The sequence below is a fragment of the Kryptolebias marmoratus genome, linkage group LG11 (genome assembly GCF_001649575.2).
Source record: "Kryptolebias marmoratus isolate JLee-2015 linkage group LG11, ASM164957v2, whole genome shotgun sequence".
Lineage (NCBI taxonomy): Eukaryota > Metazoa > Chordata > Actinopteri > Cyprinodontiformes > Rivulidae > Kryptolebias > Kryptolebias marmoratus.
In genome coordinates this window covers 560901-583575 of record NC_051440.1, presented here as the reverse complement: position 1 = coordinate 583575, position 22675 = coordinate 560901, and the positions used below count along the sequence as shown (strand labels likewise).

Genomic DNA, 22675 nt, shown 5'->3' with positions numbered 1-22675 from the left:
ACGCAGAGGCCAGTGACAGTCACGTGCACTGCTGCCAGCCGTTAAGTTTTGTTTTGCTCCATCGGACTGCCAAAACGGTAATTGTAACATTTTTTCTTATCTTATCCTTAATACTACTGTGTGTGCGTGTGCGCACGCAAGCGTGTGTGAGTGAGTGAGAGAGAGAGAGAGAGAGAGAGAGTGTGTGTGTGAAGAACGCTGATGAGATATGAAATAACCAGTAGCCAATTGAATAAGCTACCCTTTTGGATTTATATATCTGTAAATCTGACTCTCAGTGCCTCACCAACCATGAACCTCACCGCGTCACTGGCAGAAACATGTTACCAGATTGCACTCCTCATCTTAAAAAGAGTCTGTTTGTCAGAAGTTGACCAAAGTTTTACTGTTCAAAGGTCAGAAACTTCTGAAAATAGAAAAAGAACAGCTCAATAATTTTCTTTCTTTAAAAAAAGCCATGTTCACAATCCTTTAAAAATAAGGTTAATAATAATAACTATTATTATTATTATTATTATTATTATTATTATTATTATTATTATTATTATTATTATTATTATTATTAAGAATTATTCAAACAGACTACTGGAAAAATAAAAATAAATAAAAATGATAACTACATATAATAATAATAATAATAATAATAATAATAATAAAAAAATGTTATTATTATTATCTAGTAAGATAATGGTTATTATCAATATTATCTGTTCAAATAATGTTTTTTATTAATATGGTTATTATTACAATAACAGTGTATATCTGTGAACCTGAATTATAGCGTTCTTGTAAAATTGGGTTCATCTTACTCACAAAATATCGTAATTTTGTTAGTCTTCAGCATTGTTTACACAGTGCTGCGCCTTTAAGAATACTTTAGCAAGATGGTGTCACTTTCGCCGCACATTGGCTTGAGCCTTTAGAGCGGCTTGTCATGTCTATAGTATATAAGTTATTGTGTCTACTCTTTATGTCTATGATTCCTTTACTTCACTTATCAGTTTTGCAGTTTCCCACCAGAGGGAGCAGCGGAGCATGGTGCTGCAGGTGTCCACTGGAGGGCGGATCTCTGAAGGTGTGCTGCTGTACACCTTCAAACCATTAGGCTCATCAAGCCAGAGGTCAAGAGTAGCTGGCTGCCAGTCCTTTGTTGCCTTAGTGTTTACAATAGTGGTAAAATTCTGAGCCCTTTTGAGATTTTCCCCCTCATTCTTTTTAAACTTAGAAATTTATTATCTCCGTTGGCTCCTTTAAATGTAACCCTGCAAGTTTCCTGGATTTGTGCCTTTGTGTTGTTACCTGGATTTCTCCGTTCAAGCTCAAGCTCTCTGTAAAGTCTTCAATCCACAACTGGCACCACAAGATTCTACCTTCATCCTCCTTCATGCAACCTGTCCACCTTCCAACACACTCATTATCCTCCTGCTTCAAGCCTTCAACAAATTGATCACCACATCAACTTCAACCTTCCACCTCACTTTAATCAACCTGCTCCAGTTCACCCAGCGCACCTCTGCCTTCATCTACACACAGAACCATCTCCCCAGATTCCTCTCACCTCTACCTGGCAGCCTACCTCTTCTACCTCTTCTTCAACAGTAGGACACATTTCTCATCACTCTCTTTATACTCAAATACTCTGTTCCTGATTGTCCGTGCCAACCAGACGCTCCTCAGATCAAGACCCTTCATTAATTAATTTCTTTGTAAATAAACTTTAACTTTTTATTGCTTCCTGAGAGTATCTTGCATTTGGGTCAGGCAAATACCTAAAACCATGACATAACATTTAATGAAAATTTAACTAAATCCTTTTTATTAGTAGTTAAGTAATCTTTCAAATAGACAAAACAAATCAACCGCCACTACTGTTAAAAATAACATCCCCGGTGGAGTTAATAAATGACTGCAAAATTAAAACTCCAGTAATTGTGTCCTGTGAGGCAACCAATTTCCTCAGCTTCATATAGCAAACTGATTCTACTAAATCCAGAAACATTTGACCTAGAATTAAAAGCATTCTTGAAAAACTTTGTTCTTATGTCAAAGTTAAGAATGTTTCTCAAGGACTTTGGCGAAGGAATCGTTTCTTCAGCTAATAAGATATTGAGATCTGTATGTTGAAAACTTGCTATAAACTGTAGTTAGGAAAAGGAAAGAATGTCTTGGCAGCTGGAAGTCTAGAATATAAAATTATGATAGGTGCTAACGCAGCTACTGCCTGAAAGGCCAATAAACAACTTTTTTCTGTAAAGTTCAATAGTAATTTTGAACTTTTGTAGTAATCTACCATATTTTCTGCACTATAGGGCGCACTGGATTATAAGAAATTGTCAATAAATGGTCCATTTTCAAAATTTTTGTCATATACAAGGCACATCGGACCATAAGGCGCATAAAGTGAAATAAAACAGCGCCCTGTTTTTTCGGAGAATACTGCACCGACGTGAGAGTCAAGTATAAACACCTACACAGCTGGCTCAGGTCCGCATGCTGTGCCTGGAGCCCTGCGCGACGCTACAAAGCATGACTATAACTGAGCCTTAATTCTGCAAGTGGTGCGGCTTTGTAGTTTACCAAAGTTGTACTAAAACATTACGATTTGAAAGTAGAATGAACTAAATCAGCTCTATAATGTATGTTGTGATGCTGAAACTTACAGATGGTGTTGATGATACTGCCATATCTGTAGCGAGTCCCATACAAGGAGGCCAGGTCAGTGATAGCCTTTTGGGCCAGTTGGTGCTGCAAAATAATATGACACTCATATTTCTATTCTTTTTACATTTTCTTTCTTCCTTGCAGAAAATGGTCAGCATTTACTGGAACAAAGGCATTAACATAAAAACCTCTATATAATATGGTTAAATATTACTTTACTTTTAGCAACCAAGAAAAGGTTTTTCAGGTTCTACATGTTATGAAGCCAACACAAGAGAACTATGCTTAGAAAAATAAAATTAAAATCTGTTACAGAGGACTAATTGTACCAGCTCAGCCTGGTCCTTGACAGGAGTCCTGGTGTAACCGTAGGGGTACATGAGCATCTGAGAGTAGGAATGGATGGAGATGAAAGCCTTGATGTTGCCGTGGGACTTCACAAAGTCTACAATGGACTTGACCTCAGACTCGGAGTGAGCTCTGGGTCCACAGTAGGTCTCTGAGCAGGGGTAGCTGCTAGCACCAGGTCCTACCAAAAAACAAACAGAACAAACACAATAAAATGGAAACAAATGTTTTCACTCTCTTTCGCTCTCTCACCCCCTACCCACCACCCCTACCCCCCTCTCTCTCACATACACACACACACAGCAAACTATTCAAAGACCAAAGCACCACACACAATTTATTATTTATTGATTTGCATGGTACAAGCATTTCCCTCATAGATAAAAAAAATGAATGTGAGTAGTAGTGTTCATAGTTTATCTTAACTACCATCAGACCCTATTTCTTGGTTTGGATTTTATGAAGTAGAGGTCTATGGAGTTATTAACGGTAGTCAGTACCTTATCTGCAGTGGACAGCAGTCAGAGCATTATCAGTTAGAAATATTATATTATTTGAAAATTTGCCACCAAAACACACTATGAATCCCACCAATGATTCACTTTCTTATAAATAATTAAATCAGGGACCAAAGCAGTGACCTGCATTCAGCGCTTTCAAAGCTTTGGACACCATTAATCACATAATTCAGGCCAAATGAATCACACTCTGACACAAAGTTGTGAAACACTGCATTGGAGTTTTTGAGATTCAGGTTCCAACGGCCTGTCACTATAAAACTTTTCGTCCTTGTGAAAGTCTGCATCCTTGGATCTTATCTACAACTACAAAATCTGACAGAAACAGTTTATAAATGCAAATTTATTTTCAATTGAACCAATATAATAAAGACATATAAAACTATTTTGACTCTTGTTTTGTTCTTTGCACCAAACTCGTCTCCACTTTAAGAAACTTGACTAATTTCTACATTGACAGTAGAGAGTTAAAAATTACATGAAATAGGTGTTCAAGCAAAAAAAAAAAAAAAAAAAGCTTTTACCTCCAAAACCAGCATCCCAGTTTCTGTTGGGATCAACTCCAATGCAGGAAGAACCAGAGTTTGGCTTTCTTGTCTTTCGCCACATACGGTTCTGAAAACATTAAGATATTGCTAGCTTTAGGATTATTGTTGTAGAAAACTTTCAAAAGTAAAAGAAACACTGGTGGGGAATTAATTTAATGTCATTGATAAAAATTTTAAGTGACTCACAGAGGTGTGGGTATAGTAATATCCATCAGGGTTGGTCACAATCTCCAAAAAGATGTCCATGTTGTTGAGGATGGCCGTGAGAGCAGGGTCACGTCCATATTCTTTCACTATCTAAAGGTTTTTTTACAGAATGTTGGTGTTCAGAAGCAGCAGAGACAGAGACTTAAAACATTACAAATTATTGTACCTTTTTGGCAAACCAGATGCCACTGGCCTGAGTGACCCACTCTCTAGAGTGGATTCCAGTGTCGATCCAAATGGCAGGATGGTTGGTTCCACCGGTGCTGAACTGATCAAACAAAAGGGAGTAGAGCTGTCGCATGACTGTGTTTTACATAAAAGAATTAAATAGAAAAGTCTTTGACAAAATTTTATCTGTTGCCAATGCAGCTACTACTTAAAATTCCAACATCCATCAACTTTCTTTTACAAAGGCCAAGTAATTTGGGACTTCTGTAATATTCTATGTTATGAAATAAGCGGACTCATATTTTAAAGTGTATCTATGAGCTTTAATTTAAAACTCCAGGTCAAAAACCTTTCCTATTTGCTCTTTAGGTTGTTTTTTTTTTTACTTTAAATATTAAATCTTGCAGAGATTTTAATTCAGTTCACCTTAAGTTAAAATTGTAATCATGACACAATTGCACAAGTTCTGCAAAATATGTGTTCAGTCATGATGGAATAAGATGAAAACAAGAATCTCCTGAACAAGGAAAACTACTGTGACTCTAAATCTGCTGAGTCCTTGCCAGAGAAGTTGCTAAATGTAGTTATTTTGTTGTACAAAAGAGTCATTTAGAATTTTTTTCTCTATATTTTTATTTCTTTAACTGGAGGTAATAGCATTCATATAACTAATAGTAAACATTTTGAGGGCGTTTCAGGAGTTGTTTTTACCTTGAGCACATTAAGTGGACGGCCTTCGTAGCTTTGACCAATCACAATTTTGCTGACCAAGTTGGGATTTTCAGCCACCAGCATGTTCTGGAAACTGTAGATCTGAAGCAAAAACAAAACTCCTGCTATGAACATACATATCACCTGAGAATACATAATTCTGTAGCTCTGGCTGATTTGGATGATGATTCTCCTAATCTCTGTAACTAGCAAAATACAATGTGTGCACAAACCTCATTGATAGGGTGGTACCTGGTGTAATCAAAGCTGTCAGTGTGTTTTGGTTGAGCAACACGAGCAGCAGAGTCCATTTCTTCCTGCTCTTCATCCAAGATTGCCTAAAGAACAGTAACATGATTATTATTTGAACAACAGAAAATCAATTTTGTTAGAAAAAAATTAAATCACAAGCTGGCTCCAGTTTACCTGCAGATTCTCAATCATGGTGGCATACTCGATGTTCAGGTTCTCTAAGTAACTCTTGAAAGACTGCAAGGTGTGAGAGGGAACTCTGACATCCACGGGTGAGAAAATATTAGTCACCCTCATCCAGATGTCCAACTAAAAAAACGTTAAAAAGTATTCAAAACATGTTTTGTAATTTTTTAAAGCAGCTCAAACATAAATATATAGATTTGTAACATTTGGAGAAAAAATTATTTAGAATTATTATATAGGAAACCTCAAACTCTATCATCTTCTCCAAGTCCTTGATAAGAGACAGCTGGATGTCATTCTTTGGGATAATCCGAAGAACCTGATGCCTGCAAAACGAGAACAGGGCAACAAGGTTTGGCATCAATTTATTGCAAAAGTTCACAAGTTTACAATTTTAGGCAATGGAATGAGCTTTAACTGGCAAGTTCCAGCTGAAAATATATTAGGTTAAAGGTGAACATAAATCAAATCTCAAAAAGATTAAAGACTAAAAAAGATTCTCCATTCAAAAACTTTTTTTTTCTTTGACATTGTGTTGACATTACAACACAATTTGATATAATTTCCTTTCAGTTATTAACCATTTTAGCACACAAGCAAACTTTAATGGTGAAAGAGTCAGGATAAAATGGTAAAACACCTTTATTGTTGTTTTGGTTTCTACGGTACAAAGGGTGAAACAGGTTGTTAAGTCATTTTTTAAATAGCAGTGTCTTTTTCACTTAATAATATCTAGGGTGGTGTGGACAAAGCATTAGTTTGAGTCAATTACTGATTTAATATTTGTTAATTTTTCATAATTACATCAGTGTGAGAATGTGTGGATGAATGGGTGAATGACTGAATGTAGTGTGAAGCGCTTTGAGGTCTTTGGACAAGATAAAGTGCTATACAAGTGCAGGCCATTTACTATTCACTTTCTGAGTAACGATAGTTGTTCAAAATGCATAATGTGTTCCAATTTTGTACCATTTTTGTAATGGTGTTTCTTATCTCTTTTTAGAAAAGAAAAGTTACAGCATTACTTTTATAAGCACCTTCATTTTTTTTTGGTGCTGCAATCTTTTGCCCCAGACGTGTGTACAAATCACTTACACCTTACACAGCAGTGAGAGGTTGTAACATGTCCACTTACCCCTCAAACGTCTCCTTGGCAAGAACGACCACAAAAAGCGCGGCAAAAGTGAGCATCCCTCTCATCATGAACAACAGTGTAAATCTGACTTGGCCAAACGCAGGCTTTTATGCCTGATCCAGGTCACGTGTGCCTACCTCGACCTTGCTCTGGGTGACAGAGTTGTGTCACCAGCTGCTACTGTTCCCATGCCAGCCTAGAGATAACACACCAAAAATTATTGACTAGTACAGGGTTCTTTATTAAAAAGTCCACAGTCACAAAACCTACTTGAAGATTATGTATAACCCCTTGATCAAATTTAAAAACTAAACTATGCAGGCCTATGTGAATTCTTTCTAAATTTATGGAAAAATTAACTTTATAAACATTTTGTAATAATAAGGCATATAGTGAGAGTAGACATAGATGAAGCCACCTTGTTGAATAGCTAATTGTGAATACCGATACCGAGGTAAAATTAGGGGTGGTAGTAGCTGGGACTGATTCACAACACATACTCCAAGTGTAAACAGGTAATGCAAGTTCACTTGAGATATCGCAAATTGTAATGTATTTTTCAAGGTTTAACCAAAATGGCTATAACTCTGTCATTTCTCAACATGAGACATGCCATCAAACTTTCACTTTTCAAAATTCCAACCTTCTGGTATTAAGAGACATTAAAAAAAAGAAATATAATTGTTGTAGTCAGTCAGAACTGCTTTTTTTTAGATCAAGTAGAGGAAAAAATAACACAGAATCATGCTGTTATATATAGTTCTAAAACAAACACCTACATCAGATTAAATGTGTTCAATAGTCTTCAATTAGAGTGCTCACACCTTGGAGACCTGTTTAACAAATCGGATTGACTTGAAAGATTATGAAAATTCTTTAAGAAGATAAATCATCACGAAATGTTGCAAAGATGTTGGTTGTTTCCAGTCAGCTATGTATAAAATCTTTACCAAGTACAAATAAAACAGGAAGGTTGTAAAAGGGAAGCGTAATGGTAGACCAAGGAAGACACCAACGTGTCAAGATAGAAAATTTAACCCTCCAGTGGTCTTTGGATCAAATTGAACTGAAGTTAGAAGGACTTCTCTACCTCTCTCCATCTCTCTCTCTCTTTTGAGGGCTTCAGGAGGGTTAAAGCAAAAAGTCTTGAAAACAAAAAACGCACAACAAAACACATGAGAAACAAGGAACTGGAGTCAGTGTGTGTGACTGAACTGTAAGAACTTGCTTAAAAACAGAAAAGGGATTTACATACATAAAAGTCAAACAAAAGCCACTATTAATACCCTAAAATAAATTTATGAAGCTGACTGTCTGAATAACGTGGACGTTTTTAGTTATTGATGATCTGAGCCTGTGGGTGACTGGATGAAAGTGTCATTTCAGGTAAAGGTACAGGAGAGTTGGCATCATTACATCTTCAATAAATGCCAAAGTCTACACTTTTATTGTGGACATTTTTCTTAAACACAACTACCTGCAGTAGTGAAACTGTAGTCTGACAACATCGATACAGAAGAGCTGTAATTGATTCATGATAGCGGCGGGGGACACTTTCAGATACAAGATGGCTGCCATATTAAAGTCAAAAAGCCAGAATCTTGTGTTTTACTGGGTTTTTAGGGTTAAAACATATTAAAGTTGACATCTGTGCATACATTTATGATGTGTGATATATGTACATTTATATTAAATTCCTTTATTCTGTAAAACAGACATATTTTGGTAAATGAGAACCTGAAATTTGTTAATAATTGATCAATTGACACATTTTCAGTTTAACTGACATTGAACTCAAATATATTTTTTTTAATGTATACTGTACATGGTTTACAAACAGTTTTTTTCCCAAAATATTTACCAGCTATTTGATCATCTTGTAACATAAAACCACTTAACACAATACAAAGCTACAATTCTTTACAATGTTCACCAATATATTTTTCACATCTGTCGTCGGAACTACTTTCTGCCGTTTATAGTTTGTTATGCAACTGAGCTGATAAGGTAAAACAAAAATAAAGAGTGGTGTGGAACACACCTGCACGATTCACAGTGACTTACAAAAACAGCAGACAGCATTCCTTATCATCATCCAAGTGCTCTGTTGTGTTCTTGGAGAAAGACAGAGAGCTCCTAAACGCTCACTTCAGGCGTCACTGAAGGCATCAACTATACAAACTGAACTGAAATGATAAAGCAGTCTAACTTCTGTTTAAGTCTGAAACGGCACTTTTAGAATATAGAACTTCCTGTTTCAGATGAAACATAAGGTAAGTACCAAACATAGAGTTAAAAACAGAGAGGGAGCACTCGTCATGTGATTGTGACAATCCCTGCCATTATCAAAACGGGAATCAGTCGTCTTATTGTAGCAGCATGCCTGATTTGTGTGCATGTTACAACTGCATCTGGAATATCCTTCCATAGGTAAGTAAGCCTACAATATACAATTTTGCAAGAATTTAGTCATTTTATCAAGAAAAACTACCTTCAAAATGTATTGACACATGGTAAATCCACTTTGTTCACACTGACACTTTTGGACTCTTGTTTTGTTACACAATACATGTATAATGTGGCTGTCTAAAGGTGCATTCACACCAGCCCCATTTAGTCTGCTTTAATCAAACTCTAGTTCGTTTGCCTAGAAAGTCTGGTTCATTTGGGGAGGTGTGAATGCGCAATCAAACTCTGATACAGACCAAAAAAGCGAACTCTGGTCTGCCGAAAAACCTAGGTCTCGGTTCGGACTCTGGTGTGGTTCAAATGGATATGTGAATGCAAGCGAACTAGAGACCGCTCCAAAAGCAGGAAGCGGACTATAGCACAGGGCCTTCTGGGTAAATACGACCAAAGCAAATGTGTGTTTCTACCACTAGCGGGAGAAATGGCTTGTGCCGCTCATGCTGAACCCATTGTCTGTGGCACGTGTACCACAGACAAAACAGAAATCCTAAAAAAGCTAAACTTTGATGCCACTCCATTTTTATTTACTCTCCAGAAGAAGGAATTTGTACTTAGTGTCTTTTTCAGAGGTTTTTGTGTTGTTTCTTTCAGTAGTTCTTGGCCACTCTCTGGCCCACTCCTCTTTACAGAAACTCTCTAAATCCTTTAGGTTTCTTGGCTGCTGCTTGGCAACTCTAAAGCTTCATCTCCCTCCATAGACATTTTATTGAATTGAGGTCTGGGAGCTAGTCTGCTCTATGACCTTATTGTGCTTCTTCTTTAGCCACTTCTTTTTGCCTTGGCGGTACGTTTTGGATCATTGTCTTGCTGGAAGACCGTTTCATGACCCATCTTTAGTGTTCTGGCTGAGGGAAGAGACTCATTCAGGATTTTATGGTTCATGGCCCTGTGGCCATGTCCATTGGCCCTTTGATGTGGTGTGCATCCTTAGTACAAAAACAGTCCTAAATCATAATGTTTCCACCTCCATGCTTGACTGTGACTGTGAGGATGGTGTTCTGCGGTTCAGCATTTCTCTTTCTCCAAACATGGCAGGTCAAGATGATGTCAAAGAGCTCAAATTTGGTCTCATCTGAATCATTTAGTAATTTAGTAATCTGAAGACAAGCCTTTTTGAGCAGTCACCAATATGACTGTGGTCTCAAGTGCCTTTCTTGTTTTTGAAAAAAGAAAAGGAAAATGCTTAAAAAGTTGAAGGTTCTTTGAAGAAGAATATGGACTTGCATTTAACACAAAACTGCACACAATCTGCACAACATACAGTAGTTATTAAACAAGAGAATACATTCAGCCAGATGCTGATCTTTCCTGTGATAAGACTGATACAGGAGCTTAATCCTGCTCATTAATTACAATTTTATACATAATTTATATTTTACAATGACTTTCAGGAGATCTGGAGAAATCAGGAGATCAAACCTTTTCAAAATGAAAATTGTTGAAGTTTTCACACTTTTTAAAAGTTTCTTTGCACAACAATTTTATATTATCAACATTTCAAAAATCAATTTTTCTTTAGGATCAATCCTCTTTCTGTCAATAATACAGAAATAACTTACTACTTACCTAATTATGTTTATAAAATAAAACCAGGATAATTCAAACTACAGTGGAAGTTTTTGGGATAATGAACCTGATATAGTCCCCTGATCTAGCACTATATTTAGGATAGACGAGGTGAAGCAGAGATGACAGATAAAATGGTGTCTTGCTCAGAATTGTCTTGTAGACAAAGTAAAACCAATGAAGGAGCCACCTGGTTTGAAAAGAGGGCCTGCATGTTTGTAGAGATCACAATGGTGAGTGTGGAAAGATGTGTTGGTAGTGAAACAAATGGCAGAGTGATAAAGTGTCCAGTTTTTTGAATGCAGTGCTTGATGCCATTTTGTAGATGTTACTGTAGTCATTTTAACCAAAGTGAGCTTAGCATTTTATTACATTAATGATTTTTAAAATAGATATTTGCTGCCTCATTTTAATGAAAAAAAAAAAAAAACTTTTGTGAAACAATGACAAAGCAGCATCTTTAATGCATGCCCACTACCACTTTATTATATACAAAATAAAACAGCAATGAAGCCATTTTTACAGTTTTTTTTTTTCTATTTTTGCTTTACTTTACTCTCATTTTTTGCCTCCTACAAAGGATTTCAACCATCTGGGAGATTTGTTAAGGAGTAATGGTAGGATGGAACAGGAGGTGGATCAAGGGATTGGTCGCCTTGTCCGCAGTGAGGAGGGTGTTGGTCCAGTTTGTTGAGGTGAAGGAGGAACCAAAAAGTGAAGCTCTTGATTTAATGGTCCATCTACAGTCTAACTCTTACCTATGATCAGGATACAAGTAGCTGAAATGAGCGTTTTCTTCTGTGGCCAAACTTAGACACAGGGTGAGGAGCTGCCTCGTTTGGGGGAGCTCAAGGTAGAGTAGCTGCTCTGCATCAGTTGGAGTCTACCAAGTTTGTTAATGTATTTGATTAGGATGGCTCTTTAGCGCCTCCCATTCAATGTTTTTCAAGGGTGTCCCACTGAAAGGAGACCTGGCAGCAGACCTAGAACTCCCATGTATGTATGTATCCTCTCTAGGATTGGAATACCTTGGGATCCCCCAGGGGAAGCTGGAGAGTGTTGCTTGGGAGAGGGAGGTCTGGGTTTTCCTCCTGGACCTGTTGCCTCCATGACCCAGTCATGCAGCAGAATAAAGATGAGTGGAAGCCTTTGTAGCCCATTCTCTAAACCTATTTTCCCACACTGAGGGAAGACATTCTATATTGCCTAGTAATGGCATTACCCTTGAAAGAAATAATAGTCCTCCAGGCTGTTTGTTTTTTTTTATTTTTAAGTTTGTTCCATTTCTTTAATAGGCTGATCCTGATACTGCTGCCTTACAGCTTCATGCAAAATAACAATATTTTTTTTAAATGTGCTTTTCACCACAAACCTACAGAGATCTGGATTGTTTGCTGCAAAGACTGTAGCAGCTCTAATCTTAATGAGAGCCTGCTTCTCTCATGTGAACAACCTCTGAGTTGCATTTTCAGGCAACATGAAGCAGTTGCGATTTCAACATGCTGGACACCACTGAACAGACACCACAGTGACGGAGTGTTTCTGGTAAAAGCATGCTGATTAAACATAGCTTTTCAACATTTAACACCAAATATGACCTGTCAGGGTGTGATAGTATCACTTCCTTTAACACAAGCTCCAGCATCACTCACAGGAAGCTGCTAACCACCACTACTTCCTGTCATTCAGGCATACCAGTTGTTCAACTTTTTTTTTCAGTAATTACTGCAAACAGTAGATCTCAAAGTCCACCAGCTGTAAGGTGTGGTTTTATATCCCAGAATAACAGACTGCACTGCTGCATGCAAAAACTAATATCCTACTTTTAAGTCATCTTTAATTTCTTGATCATTGCAAAAAAAAAAAAAAATCTTAACATGCCATTATTTTAACGGAGTAAAGAGATGGGTAAAGAAAAATAAACTGGCAATACATCTACTTCAGATCAGCTGGTTGAACGTCAAAATCTTGTCTTTGTTATGTAGAGACCACGCCCCTGCTGCTCGCAGATTGGTCGCTCTACTTTCAAGTACCCGTTTTCTCTCTTCCTGATTGGTTTAGATAAAAACCCATCAAGGCAGAAGTGCCCCTCCCCCCCCTCCAACCGACGGTGAAAAGTGAACGGGACCTTCTGAGTGAAACACACGTCAAGTTCGACGAAAGACATACGACTCTGACCGGAAGTAAATCGCTATCACAGTAAAGAACAGAAGAAAACCGTAAAACGATGAGGTGACATGTTTAGGTTAAACAATTTGAAACTGAGCCTAAACCATATTTCTCTCTCTCCCCCCGTTTTTTTTGACATACATACATACGTGTGTGCGTGTGCGTGTGTGTAGTGCTCAAACTGTAGCAAGAGTTACAGCATAAAATAACAGTTTTAATAACATATTCAGAAAATAATCTTAAAATGCACATTTATAACTAACTTTTGGAGTCCATTCAATTCAAATGCCCACCACAGCTACTCAACATTAGTCAACACAAAAATGACTAAAACTCAGTCAATTGTACAAATATTGAGCTAAAATTGTATGGGGCAGCAGCTGAGAGTCAGCAACAACAACATACTCTGAGCTTGACATCTTTTAATATCACATGAGATTATACTCATTATATGAGATTATACTATATATTAACTTTTTTTCCCCAATATTTGATAAAAACAGCTACATCTGTCCTGGGAATTTTAGGTTTTTCTGCCCAACGCACCTGATTCAGATGGTTTATTTACCTCCTCACTAAATCATCAAGTTCTCAAGGAGCATGGCAACAAATCATTTATTTAAACCAGGTGTTTTAAAGCAAGAACACCTCTAAAACATGCAGCAGAGCGGCCCCCAAGAAATGGAGTTTGACACCCCTGGTCTAAAGGTTTTAGAAATAGCTTTTGCATCATCTGCTGCAATATTTTAAAGATTGAAGACTGAAATAGTTTTAAGACAACAAAGATCCTCTTTGGAAGTGGGTCTGCTTGAAAAAGTCATTACCTTGTTCATGTGCTCTTTGAAAGCAGGTTTTTTTTGAAAAGCTCTAATCCTAAAACTTTTGTAGCACTTCATGCAAACACTATTGTTTAAACCTTTACACCACTGTCAGGTTTGCCTTGCATACTTATTTTAGCAGAAATATTAGGATATTGAAGTTACAGCTTGCTGCTGCTCTTTGCACTTGCACATAACCATAGAATTTCCAATAACTATGTAACACAAAACTGACCATTATGTAAAAGTTTATGAAATAGAGTTTGCATAAACCACTATGAAAATTTGGATTGAAGTTGCTTTGAGACAACAATCCACTTTAATCTTGGCTGCCTTTGAACTAGCTTGTCAGTCCTGTCAGCCTAAAACTCTATTTCTATAAACTAAGGTCATTTAAAGAGCTGTCCACAACAATTAAAATTACAGCAGATAAAAATATTGATCAAGGTGTGCTGACATACCACACTGCTCAAATGTATTGTGAGAATATGTGCCATATTGTCAGAGGTGCAAAGGAACTGTAAACATAACAGATTGTTTGTCTGAAATAAACTCTGAAAAGTGATAAAATGCATTAAAAGCAAAGTGTTGTATGGTAAGTTAAATATGTACTTTGTTGACATTGCTGTGGTCAATTACTTCTTTAAACTTGATATTAAAGAAGATAATCTATATCAGTTTCATTGTGTTGTCAGGCTTTAGCCAGTGAGGGTGGTTTCAGTGAAAGAACTGACTAACAGCAAGTGTAGCTAACAAATCATTAACAAAGTGGTTATTAAGCTTTTTGCATTCCAGAAAAGTCATCAGAGTGAGCTTCTCTTTAAAACAAGGTAGGCCTCTTAAAAAAAACTGCACTTTCTAATATTGCATATTTTGTTGGATTTGATTTTATCAGTGTGATTAGTAATTGTGCCAAGGAGTGTGGTGCAGTGTTATGCAAAGCTGTTTGACTGGGAAAAATCATTTGAAATAATTATAGTTAAAACTCTTAATGCAGTGGAATTAACTTTGGATAGCTGACAGAGGCTCTGTGTGAGCTTGGTATTTGGTGGTGGTTTGTTTTAAGGTTGTCTTTGTGCTAAAAAAGTACATAATGTTGATTTATAGCAGGTTTTCTTTATTTCAAATTGGATGCTTCTGTTGGAACTTGAAGCCAGAATGGGCCCAGCCTCCCCATGAACTGGTCCCAGTACAAGTTTTAAGTCCTACCCCCTCAAGGTAAACAAACAGGACTTTGCTCTACTTAAAAAATATATATACTTTAGATGTTGACTCTTGCATGTTCAAATATTTATATTGTTAATCTGTTTAGCTGTAATTAGTGGCTACACACCATTTGCAACTCAGGTGACAAAGCAGGGTATGGTTTGAACTTCATTTCAAATAACCATTCAGTCAAATGCCCTGCTCAGGTCAAGCAGCTAAATCATGTAATTGATGTGAACAAACCAAAGGGGCTTCCAAGATCCAAATGGGATGAATAAAGTCAGTGGATTAGCTGAATATGATTAATTAAAGGTTCTGTGTTAAAAATTAGGTGATTTCTGGTATTTTTCTGTCTGTTGGATGTTTTTGTTGTCAGATGGTAAATAAACTTAGATCAATCCAGTAGGTTGCCTCTGACTTAAGGTGACACCTCCTCCTACCAACAAACACTGCTCTCATTTAAAGGGAAGCTCCTTCCTCCCAGCTCATCATCACTTCTATCCAGGTCAGCACCTGGCAGACATAAAAAAATGTGCCCATTTGTTTCATGCTTAAAAGAAAGGTCATGTGAGACCATGATTGTATGCGGGGCTTAAGCCCCACATTGCTAAAGTCAGTGGCGGATGGTGGTGATATTTGTAGGGTGGGTTAATAGATGTATAATAGAACCCTGCAGTTTGGATTCCAACAACAGAAGCATCCAATTTGAAATAAAGAAAACCTGCTATAAATTGACATTATGTTCTTTTTCATCACAAAGATAACCTTAAAACAAACCACCACTAAAAACCAAGCTTACACAGAGCCTCTGTCAGTTGTGCAATACTTCATTCCCTTCATTAGGAGTTTCAGCTATAATCATTTCAGATGATTGCACCACTCTCCTTGACACAGTTACTAATCACACTGATAAGATAAAATCAAACAAGACATGCAATACTGGAAAGTGCTTCGTTTTTAAAAATGAATCTTACCTTTTTAAAGAGAAGCTCACCCTGACAACTTTTCTGGGATTTAAAAACGTTAATAACCACCTTGTTAAAGATCTGTTAGCTACACTTGCTAATATATATCCTTAGGTCTATCTGCTCCCAACCTCTTCACTTCCAGTTTGTCCCCCAAAGACATTAAGGAAAACGGGTGAGAAATTAAATAATTCACCTCGTTTATGTATATCTTGCTCGCCATCGCACTTATCTCAGTCCACGATAAACCACACCCATGTACACTCACGCTTGAGGCACGTTATTGTACGTCCACCCTCATTGGCTTAAGGCTGAGGCCTTGAGCTGACCCTGGGCTGAACGAAATTAGCCCAAATGAGCAGCAAACCGAGGAGGCGGGACAAGACGCATGTCAATCATCCTGTACCAGGCAAGACAAGGGGCTGAATGGGGCTGTAAAAAGTTATCCCGTTGGAAAGACTTGGGAATTTTCTCAAGACTGTTTGGCACCAGTTTTGTTGTAAATTTCAGAAAATGTGATACAGTATTTTTAATTTGTGCTTATTAGGCATTTTAACATTTATATTGTAAACACCAGGGAGGGCTTAGCCCTATTAGCTCACTGATACCAGCCGTCCCTGGATAGTGTACAGATACTGGTTCCAAAAATAAAACACAACAACTCCTGTAAACTGCATCCTGCTGGCATCATCCCCCAACAATGAAATGGACACTTGGTGGAATATTGTAAAATATGCTGATTGCTTTTTCTACGTTTTCTACGGAGCCCTACTTTGAAATGTCAGAACTATCCCTTTAATTAACACAGTTTGCTCATGAAGGGAATTGCTTTATTTTGAAAAGTCTAACCGGAAGCTGCTGACTGCTTGTTGAATTTGATGGACGTGTAGCCCAGCAGGAGCAGGACCTCCGAAACAAGAGCAGAGAGGATTGTTTTATCTTTCCTGACCGGGGTTTTGTCGGTGGGAGTTTTTGACAGCAATTTCGGTAAAATAAGCTTCTTTTTACAGAGTGAACTTGACGCAGACAGACTGAAAGATGGAAATCGAGAAGGAAGTGAAGAAGGTAAGTGGAAGTTTTCCCAGACTGTAACCGGGGAACGCCCTGAAAGGTGTGCCGAACACGGAGCAGGTGGTGAGGACAATGTTCCCCGCTCAACAGATCGGTTTAGTTAGTATCTCTGAGACGTTTCAGTCTACATCTAGACTGTATTATAAAAAATAATAAAAACCACAGCAACACTACATAACTTAGTGCCAGATTTTAATGTAGTGTATAAGCTTTTATTGAACGGTTTGGAGATTCAGCACGGTTACTTCCTTCTGTGAAGAAGTTTTATTGTGAAGGAACTCCTCCTGCTTCGTCCTGCCTGCTATTAACACCAGCTGTGACAAATTAAGACAATAAAGGCTGTTTTTAAAGTTCGGCCCAGTCCGCTTGAAGTAATTCTTTTTTTTTCTGTAAGTGCTTTTGGTTCTGTACAAACAAATCTCAGTTTTTCGTGAGGGCAAATCTGGCCAAGATAAGGCCTGTGGACCAGAAGTGGCCCTTAGACCAAATCAGTCCGGCCCTTGATGTCTTCAGATGGAAACAACACAACATAAAACAAACAAACAAAAAAAAACACACTAAAAAGAATTTAAATTTCTAGTCAGTCTACAATTATGCAACAAATGTCAGCCAAGTGTTGCAATACAAGCAAAATAGAAAAATAATAATAGCCTTTCGCTAACTGTGAATTGTTGCAGATATACAGAGACAGGTTAAGGGTCTAAGGCAGTGTTTTTCAACCTTTTTCGAGCCAAGGCACATTTGTTTCATTAAAAATTTCTCGCGGCACACCACCAGCCGAAAATGTGGAAAAAAAAAAAAAAAAACGTTCTTAGGGATTCGTTTGACCCTCATGCAAAATCATACAATAGCCACAAGAGTGAAAATGCAATAAATGTTTATTTACAATATGTACAGAGTCTTATGTTATAACATCTTGAATAGGAATCAAATAAACACAAAGAAAAAAGTATCTTTCATATTTATACTCAGTGTGGAACCTGGGCCTGTTTGGATGAACACAGAGCTGATATCCCGTCAGGAATCGATGAAAGACAAACACGAAGCTCTTCCTCCACAGCTCTGTCTTTCTCTGTTTTTAATTTTTACAGCAGTCAGGCTTGAAAAGCTCACCTCACACAGGTATGTTGTGGAAAATGGAAGCAACGTCAAAATAGCTTTGTTGGCCAGCATGGGGAACTCCTTGGCAGCTGCCAACCAAAGGTAGGTTAGCAAAGTTTAGTTTGAGACCACGATGTCTCAGTTCAGTTAGTTCCTCTTGCTCTTGTAAAGTCACGTCTTTTCCAACAGCTGATGCTGAGCTGAACGGGTCCCTCACCCAGTCAAGACAGTCCGTGGAGGCGGAAGAAAAATAAAATGACATCTTTTCCTCGAGAGTTTTCAAATGTTTAACTATTATCTCACACAGTGCAGCAGTATTAACATCTTGCCAAATATTGGTGAGTGGGAACATTTCAAGATTGCCACTTTCCACATGTTGCTGCCAGAGTTGCGCCTTTGAACAGAATCCATTTATTTTATCTGTACTTGTAAGCAGGTTTTCATTTCGGCCTTGCATTCGTGTGTTCAGTTCATTCAGGTGATGAAAAATATCTGCCAGGTATGCCAGCCTTGCACACCACTCATCACTTGCAAGCAGCTTTGCATAGTCAGACCCCTCATTTGTCAGAAACACTTGAAGTTCCTCTTTCAGCTCATACACACAGGCCAGCACCTTGCCGCGCAACAACCATTAGACCTCCGTATGAAACAGCAAGGCTTTATGCTCCGCCCCCATTTCTTCACACGAAGCTGCAAATATGCGACTTTTCACAGGTCTTGACTTTACAAAGTTTACCATGCGCACAACATCATCCAACACAGGAACAAGGTCTGCTGGTAAAGTCTTGGCTACGAGGGCTTCACGGTGTAAAAAACAGTGCGTAATGATCACATCTGGGTTTTTTCCTTCACTCTGCTTACAAAGCCTTTGGTTGCCCCGACCATGGCTGCAGCTCCATCAGTGCAGACACTCGTGCAGTTTTCCCACTTAAGTCCTCCTTTTTTGAGATATTGTGATGTGACCCAAAAAATTTCCTCTCCTATTGTTTTTCCTGGCAAAGCCTTGCAAAATAGAAAGTTTTCTCTGATTTTGTCTCAATCTACAAAGCGCACATTGGCCAATAGTTGAGCATGTCCACTTTATATCAGTAGAGTCATCAAGTTGCAACGCAAATTTATTACTGATACGGATCTTGTCCAAAACCACACTTTCGATGTCGGCAGACATATCATTAATACGTCTGGAAATTGTGTTATCTGAGAGAGGGACTTTGACTATTTCTTTAACTGCTTCGGGTCCTAGCATCTCATTTACAATTGCTTTACAGGCGGGAAGTATTAATTGCTCTGCCACAGTGTGGGACTTTTTTGATTTAGCAACAAGTTCAGCTACGTGGTAGCTAGCTTCAAGTGCTCTCTCGTTTACCTTTGCTGTTTTTCTCATGAAAGTAGCTTGTTTCTCCGTGTGTTCACGCAGACACACAAAATACTCCACATTTTTATTTTGAAGTGAAGGGTGTTTCGTTTGGAGATGACGTTTAAGCTTACTTGGGACCATAGCACTCGTTGGAGAGCTTCTCACCACAAACCAAGCACAACGGAGTCGATGCTGTTGCATCTCCGGTAGAAGTAAATCCAAATGCAAGATAGCTTTCGTTATATTGCCTCGCGCCATAAACTTTGCTGGACGTCTTTGCTTTCTTTTGACCTCCACTGATACTAGGGCCTTCATCTGGGTCCGGATTTTGTCCAGGGTCCAGTTCAGAGTCAACATTTTTTCTCTTCAAAAACCTATCCATCACTTTCACCGTCGTCCTGCTAGCCACCTGTGACAAGCGTCACTAATTCGCTCGTCTCTAAACACAAGGCAATTAGCTACCTGCTGCCGCCACCTAATGGTATGGAAGAGTACTACATGATTACTCTGCCAGGCGCCAGACCTCACAGGCACGCAAATTGGATAATTTCTCACGGCGCACCTGACAATATCTCGTGGCACACTGGTGTGCCGCGGCACAGTGGTTGAAGAACACTGGTCTAAGGTTTTATGTGCTAGGACAGAATAAAAGTGGTCTGGTCTTTACCGGGTTCTAAGATTATTCAGAATGAGCCTAGTAGGAAAAAGCACAGTAGATTGCACAGTGTCATCATTTGTGAAACAAAATTAAGCCAAAATGGGAAAATGTAATTGAAAAACTGCATCCAGCCTCTGATCCAGCAGTTAGTAGAACCACCTTTAGCAGCAATAACTCTCAGTAGTGGTTTTCTGTAGGACTTTATCAGTCTCCCACATGATTGTAGAAGAATTTTGGCCCAATCTTCTTTCCAACATCACTTTAGTTCATTGAGGTTTCTGCTCAGCTCTCTCAAGGTCTCACCACAGCATTTCAGTCACGCTGAGGTCTTGACTTTGACTGTACCATTCTAGCATCTTGATTCTTTTATTTTTAAACCATTCTGTTGTAGTTAACTTGCTGTGTTTGGGATCATTGTTCTGTTGCATCATGACCCAGTTTGGTCAAAGCTTCAGCTGTCAGATGGATGGTCTCACATCTCCAGAATCCTTTGGTCTACAGAGGATATTCAGAGGAGACTTGATAACTGCAACGAAACCAAACCATCAGCCCTCCACCACCGTGCTGACAGTTGGTACAAAGTGTTTGTGCTGGTCAAACACGATGCTGTGCATTATAGGTAAACATCTGTACTTTGTTCTCTTCTGTCCAAATGACATTATTACAGAAGTCTTTGGTTCATTCAAATGTATCTTTACACCCTAAGTCATGCTGCTATGTTCATTTTAGGCAAAAGAGGTTTTCTCCTGGAAACCCATCTGAACAAACATACTTGTTCAGTCTTCTTCTGTTTGTACTATCTTTAAATTGCTGATTGAGGCTTGTAGAGTCTGAGATGGATGTCTTGGGATTTTACCTCTACCAAGAAGGTTATGTTTTTATTAGAATCCTTCCATCTGTCTGTTTGTTAGCACGATTACTTAAAAACTAATGAACAAATGTTGATGAAATTTTGAGGAAATGTTGGGGTTGTCACAAAAAAACAATGGATTTAAAATTTGGTGGTGCTTTGGATCCTACAATTGTTTTTTAATTGCATTATGGCTTTGCTGAAGGTTTGGGCTTTCAAAATGCTTCTAGTTTTTTTTTTTTTTACACTTTCTCTGAAAATTGCACTCTGACCATAAGGTTAATTTGATGAGACTTCCATTTCTGGGAGCAATGTCAGCTGTCTTTAATGTTTTCAATGATGAATTCCAGTTTGTTTGAAAATTCACGTTTATCTATTTCCAGATTGATAGTCAGCAATGGCTGCTTCTAAAATGTCATTGCTGATTTCTTTCCATCTTGGCATACTGTTAACACACCTCTGTCTGCTCCAGAGCAGCAAACTGACAGAACTCCTGCTCTTATAAAGGTGATCAGGCTGGCGATGTTCACTTAATAATTACATTCGATCAGCATCACCTGGCTGATACTGTCACTATTAGATCTTGTGGAAGCAGCCTTAGTTTTTTCACACACAGATTTTTCCTGTTGTCTTAATTTTTGTTTAATAAATAATGATATGGTGGAATTTGTTAAATTTTTGTAATTTTTTTGTATAATGTTAGAACCTGGTAAAAATCAGATCAATTTTGTTGTCCTGATATTAAAAACCCTGAAATTGAAACAGGTTGGACTTTCTTTTTCCCATGACTGCATGTTATGTGTGGTAAATGAAGGAATGCAAAGTGTCTGTTTTCGTTATTCGCTGTGTGGCCTTTTTGATCCCTTTAGTCAAGAGTTGTCTGTTCTTTATTTATCTGCTGAATATTGATGCAACATATTGTCATGTGCCAGTCTTTAGTACAGGTTTTAAGTGAGATATTACAGGTGAAATAGATTTTTACAGTTTAAGGGAAATGGTTGTCAAATCTTGACAGAAAGGACATTTATAATTTGGTTACCACCTCCTTGCTTGCCTTCATTAGCTTTCTTGTATCCAGGGATTTTCTTTCCCTATATGATCATTGGATTTTAGAGTTTTACTCATAACGCCTTTCAGTTTTGTCTAGAGGAAACATCTGTTAATACATCATAACCTGCCCTAACCTGAGGCTTGTTGAGGTTTTTGTACAGGCCTGCAGACGTTCAGCAGCAGTGGGAAAGAAGAGCAGGCTGCTGGAGTGTAACTCTTTTTGTACAGTGTATTTGGCAGCAAAGCTTTAATACCAGTCAGTTGTAATAAATCACAGCTTTAATAAAAATACCTCTGCACCTTTTTTTTCAACCAGTTCTAAAATCAGAACATGGTGTTTCAAACAGTTGAATGTTATGAGTTAATAAATGGATTGCGGCTCTTTCTGCCTTACTACAATGTTGCAGTATTTTATTTATTTATTTTAGCAAATGCATTTTTAGGCCCGAGCAGCGACAGCGCTGCGAAGGCCTATTGGATCTGTACTGTTTCTTATTATTAGGCCCGAGCAGCGACAGCGCTGCGAAGGCCTATTGGATCTGTACTGTTTCTTATTATTTTTCTTGTCCGCATAGAAACGCTAATTTGGAGGTTTAAACATATTCAAAAAGTCACCAAACTTTACCCAAAATTGTCCCCCGCGAAAAATTTTAGTATTTTA

The 22675-nt window shown here is 38.0% G+C and overlaps 2 protein-coding genes across 2 annotated transcripts in view; one reads left to right on the top strand and one right to left on the bottom strand.

Annotated features, from left to right (window-relative positions):
* Positions 1-8899, bottom strand: part of cpa5 (carboxypeptidase A5) — a 12200-nt gene extending 3301 nt beyond the window's left edge. Inside the window, exons 1-11 of the mRNA XM_017436818.3 lie at positions 8799-8899; positions 6735-6930; positions 5844-5925; positions 5588-5722; positions 5395-5499; positions 5162-5263; positions 4449-4550; positions 4262-4372; positions 4052-4142; positions 2991-3190; positions 2661-2745 (exon numbers count right to left, since the gene is read on the bottom strand). Coding sequence (XP_017292307.1) covers positions 2661-2745; positions 2991-3190; positions 4052-4142; positions 4262-4372; positions 4449-4550; positions 5162-5263; positions 5395-5499; positions 5588-5722; positions 5844-5925; positions 6735-6802 — 1081 coding nt within the window. The 5' untranslated portion in view covers positions 6803-6930; positions 8799-8899. The remainder of the gene's footprint in view (positions 1-2660; positions 2746-2990; positions 3191-4051; positions 4143-4261; positions 4373-4448; positions 4551-5161; positions 5264-5394; positions 5500-5587; positions 5723-5843; positions 5926-6734; positions 6931-8798) is intronic.
* Positions 8900-16793: 7894 nt separating this feature from the next.
* The window catches only part of tes (testis derived transcript (3 LIM domains)), a 27072-nt gene continuing 21190 nt past the window's right edge, over positions 16794-22675 (top strand). Inside the window, exon 1 of the mRNA XM_017436820.3 lies at positions 16794-16992. Within this exon, the coding sequence (XP_017292309.1) occupies positions 16966-16992 (27 nt within the window). The 5' untranslated portion in view covers positions 16794-16965. The remainder of the gene's footprint in view (positions 16993-22675) is intronic.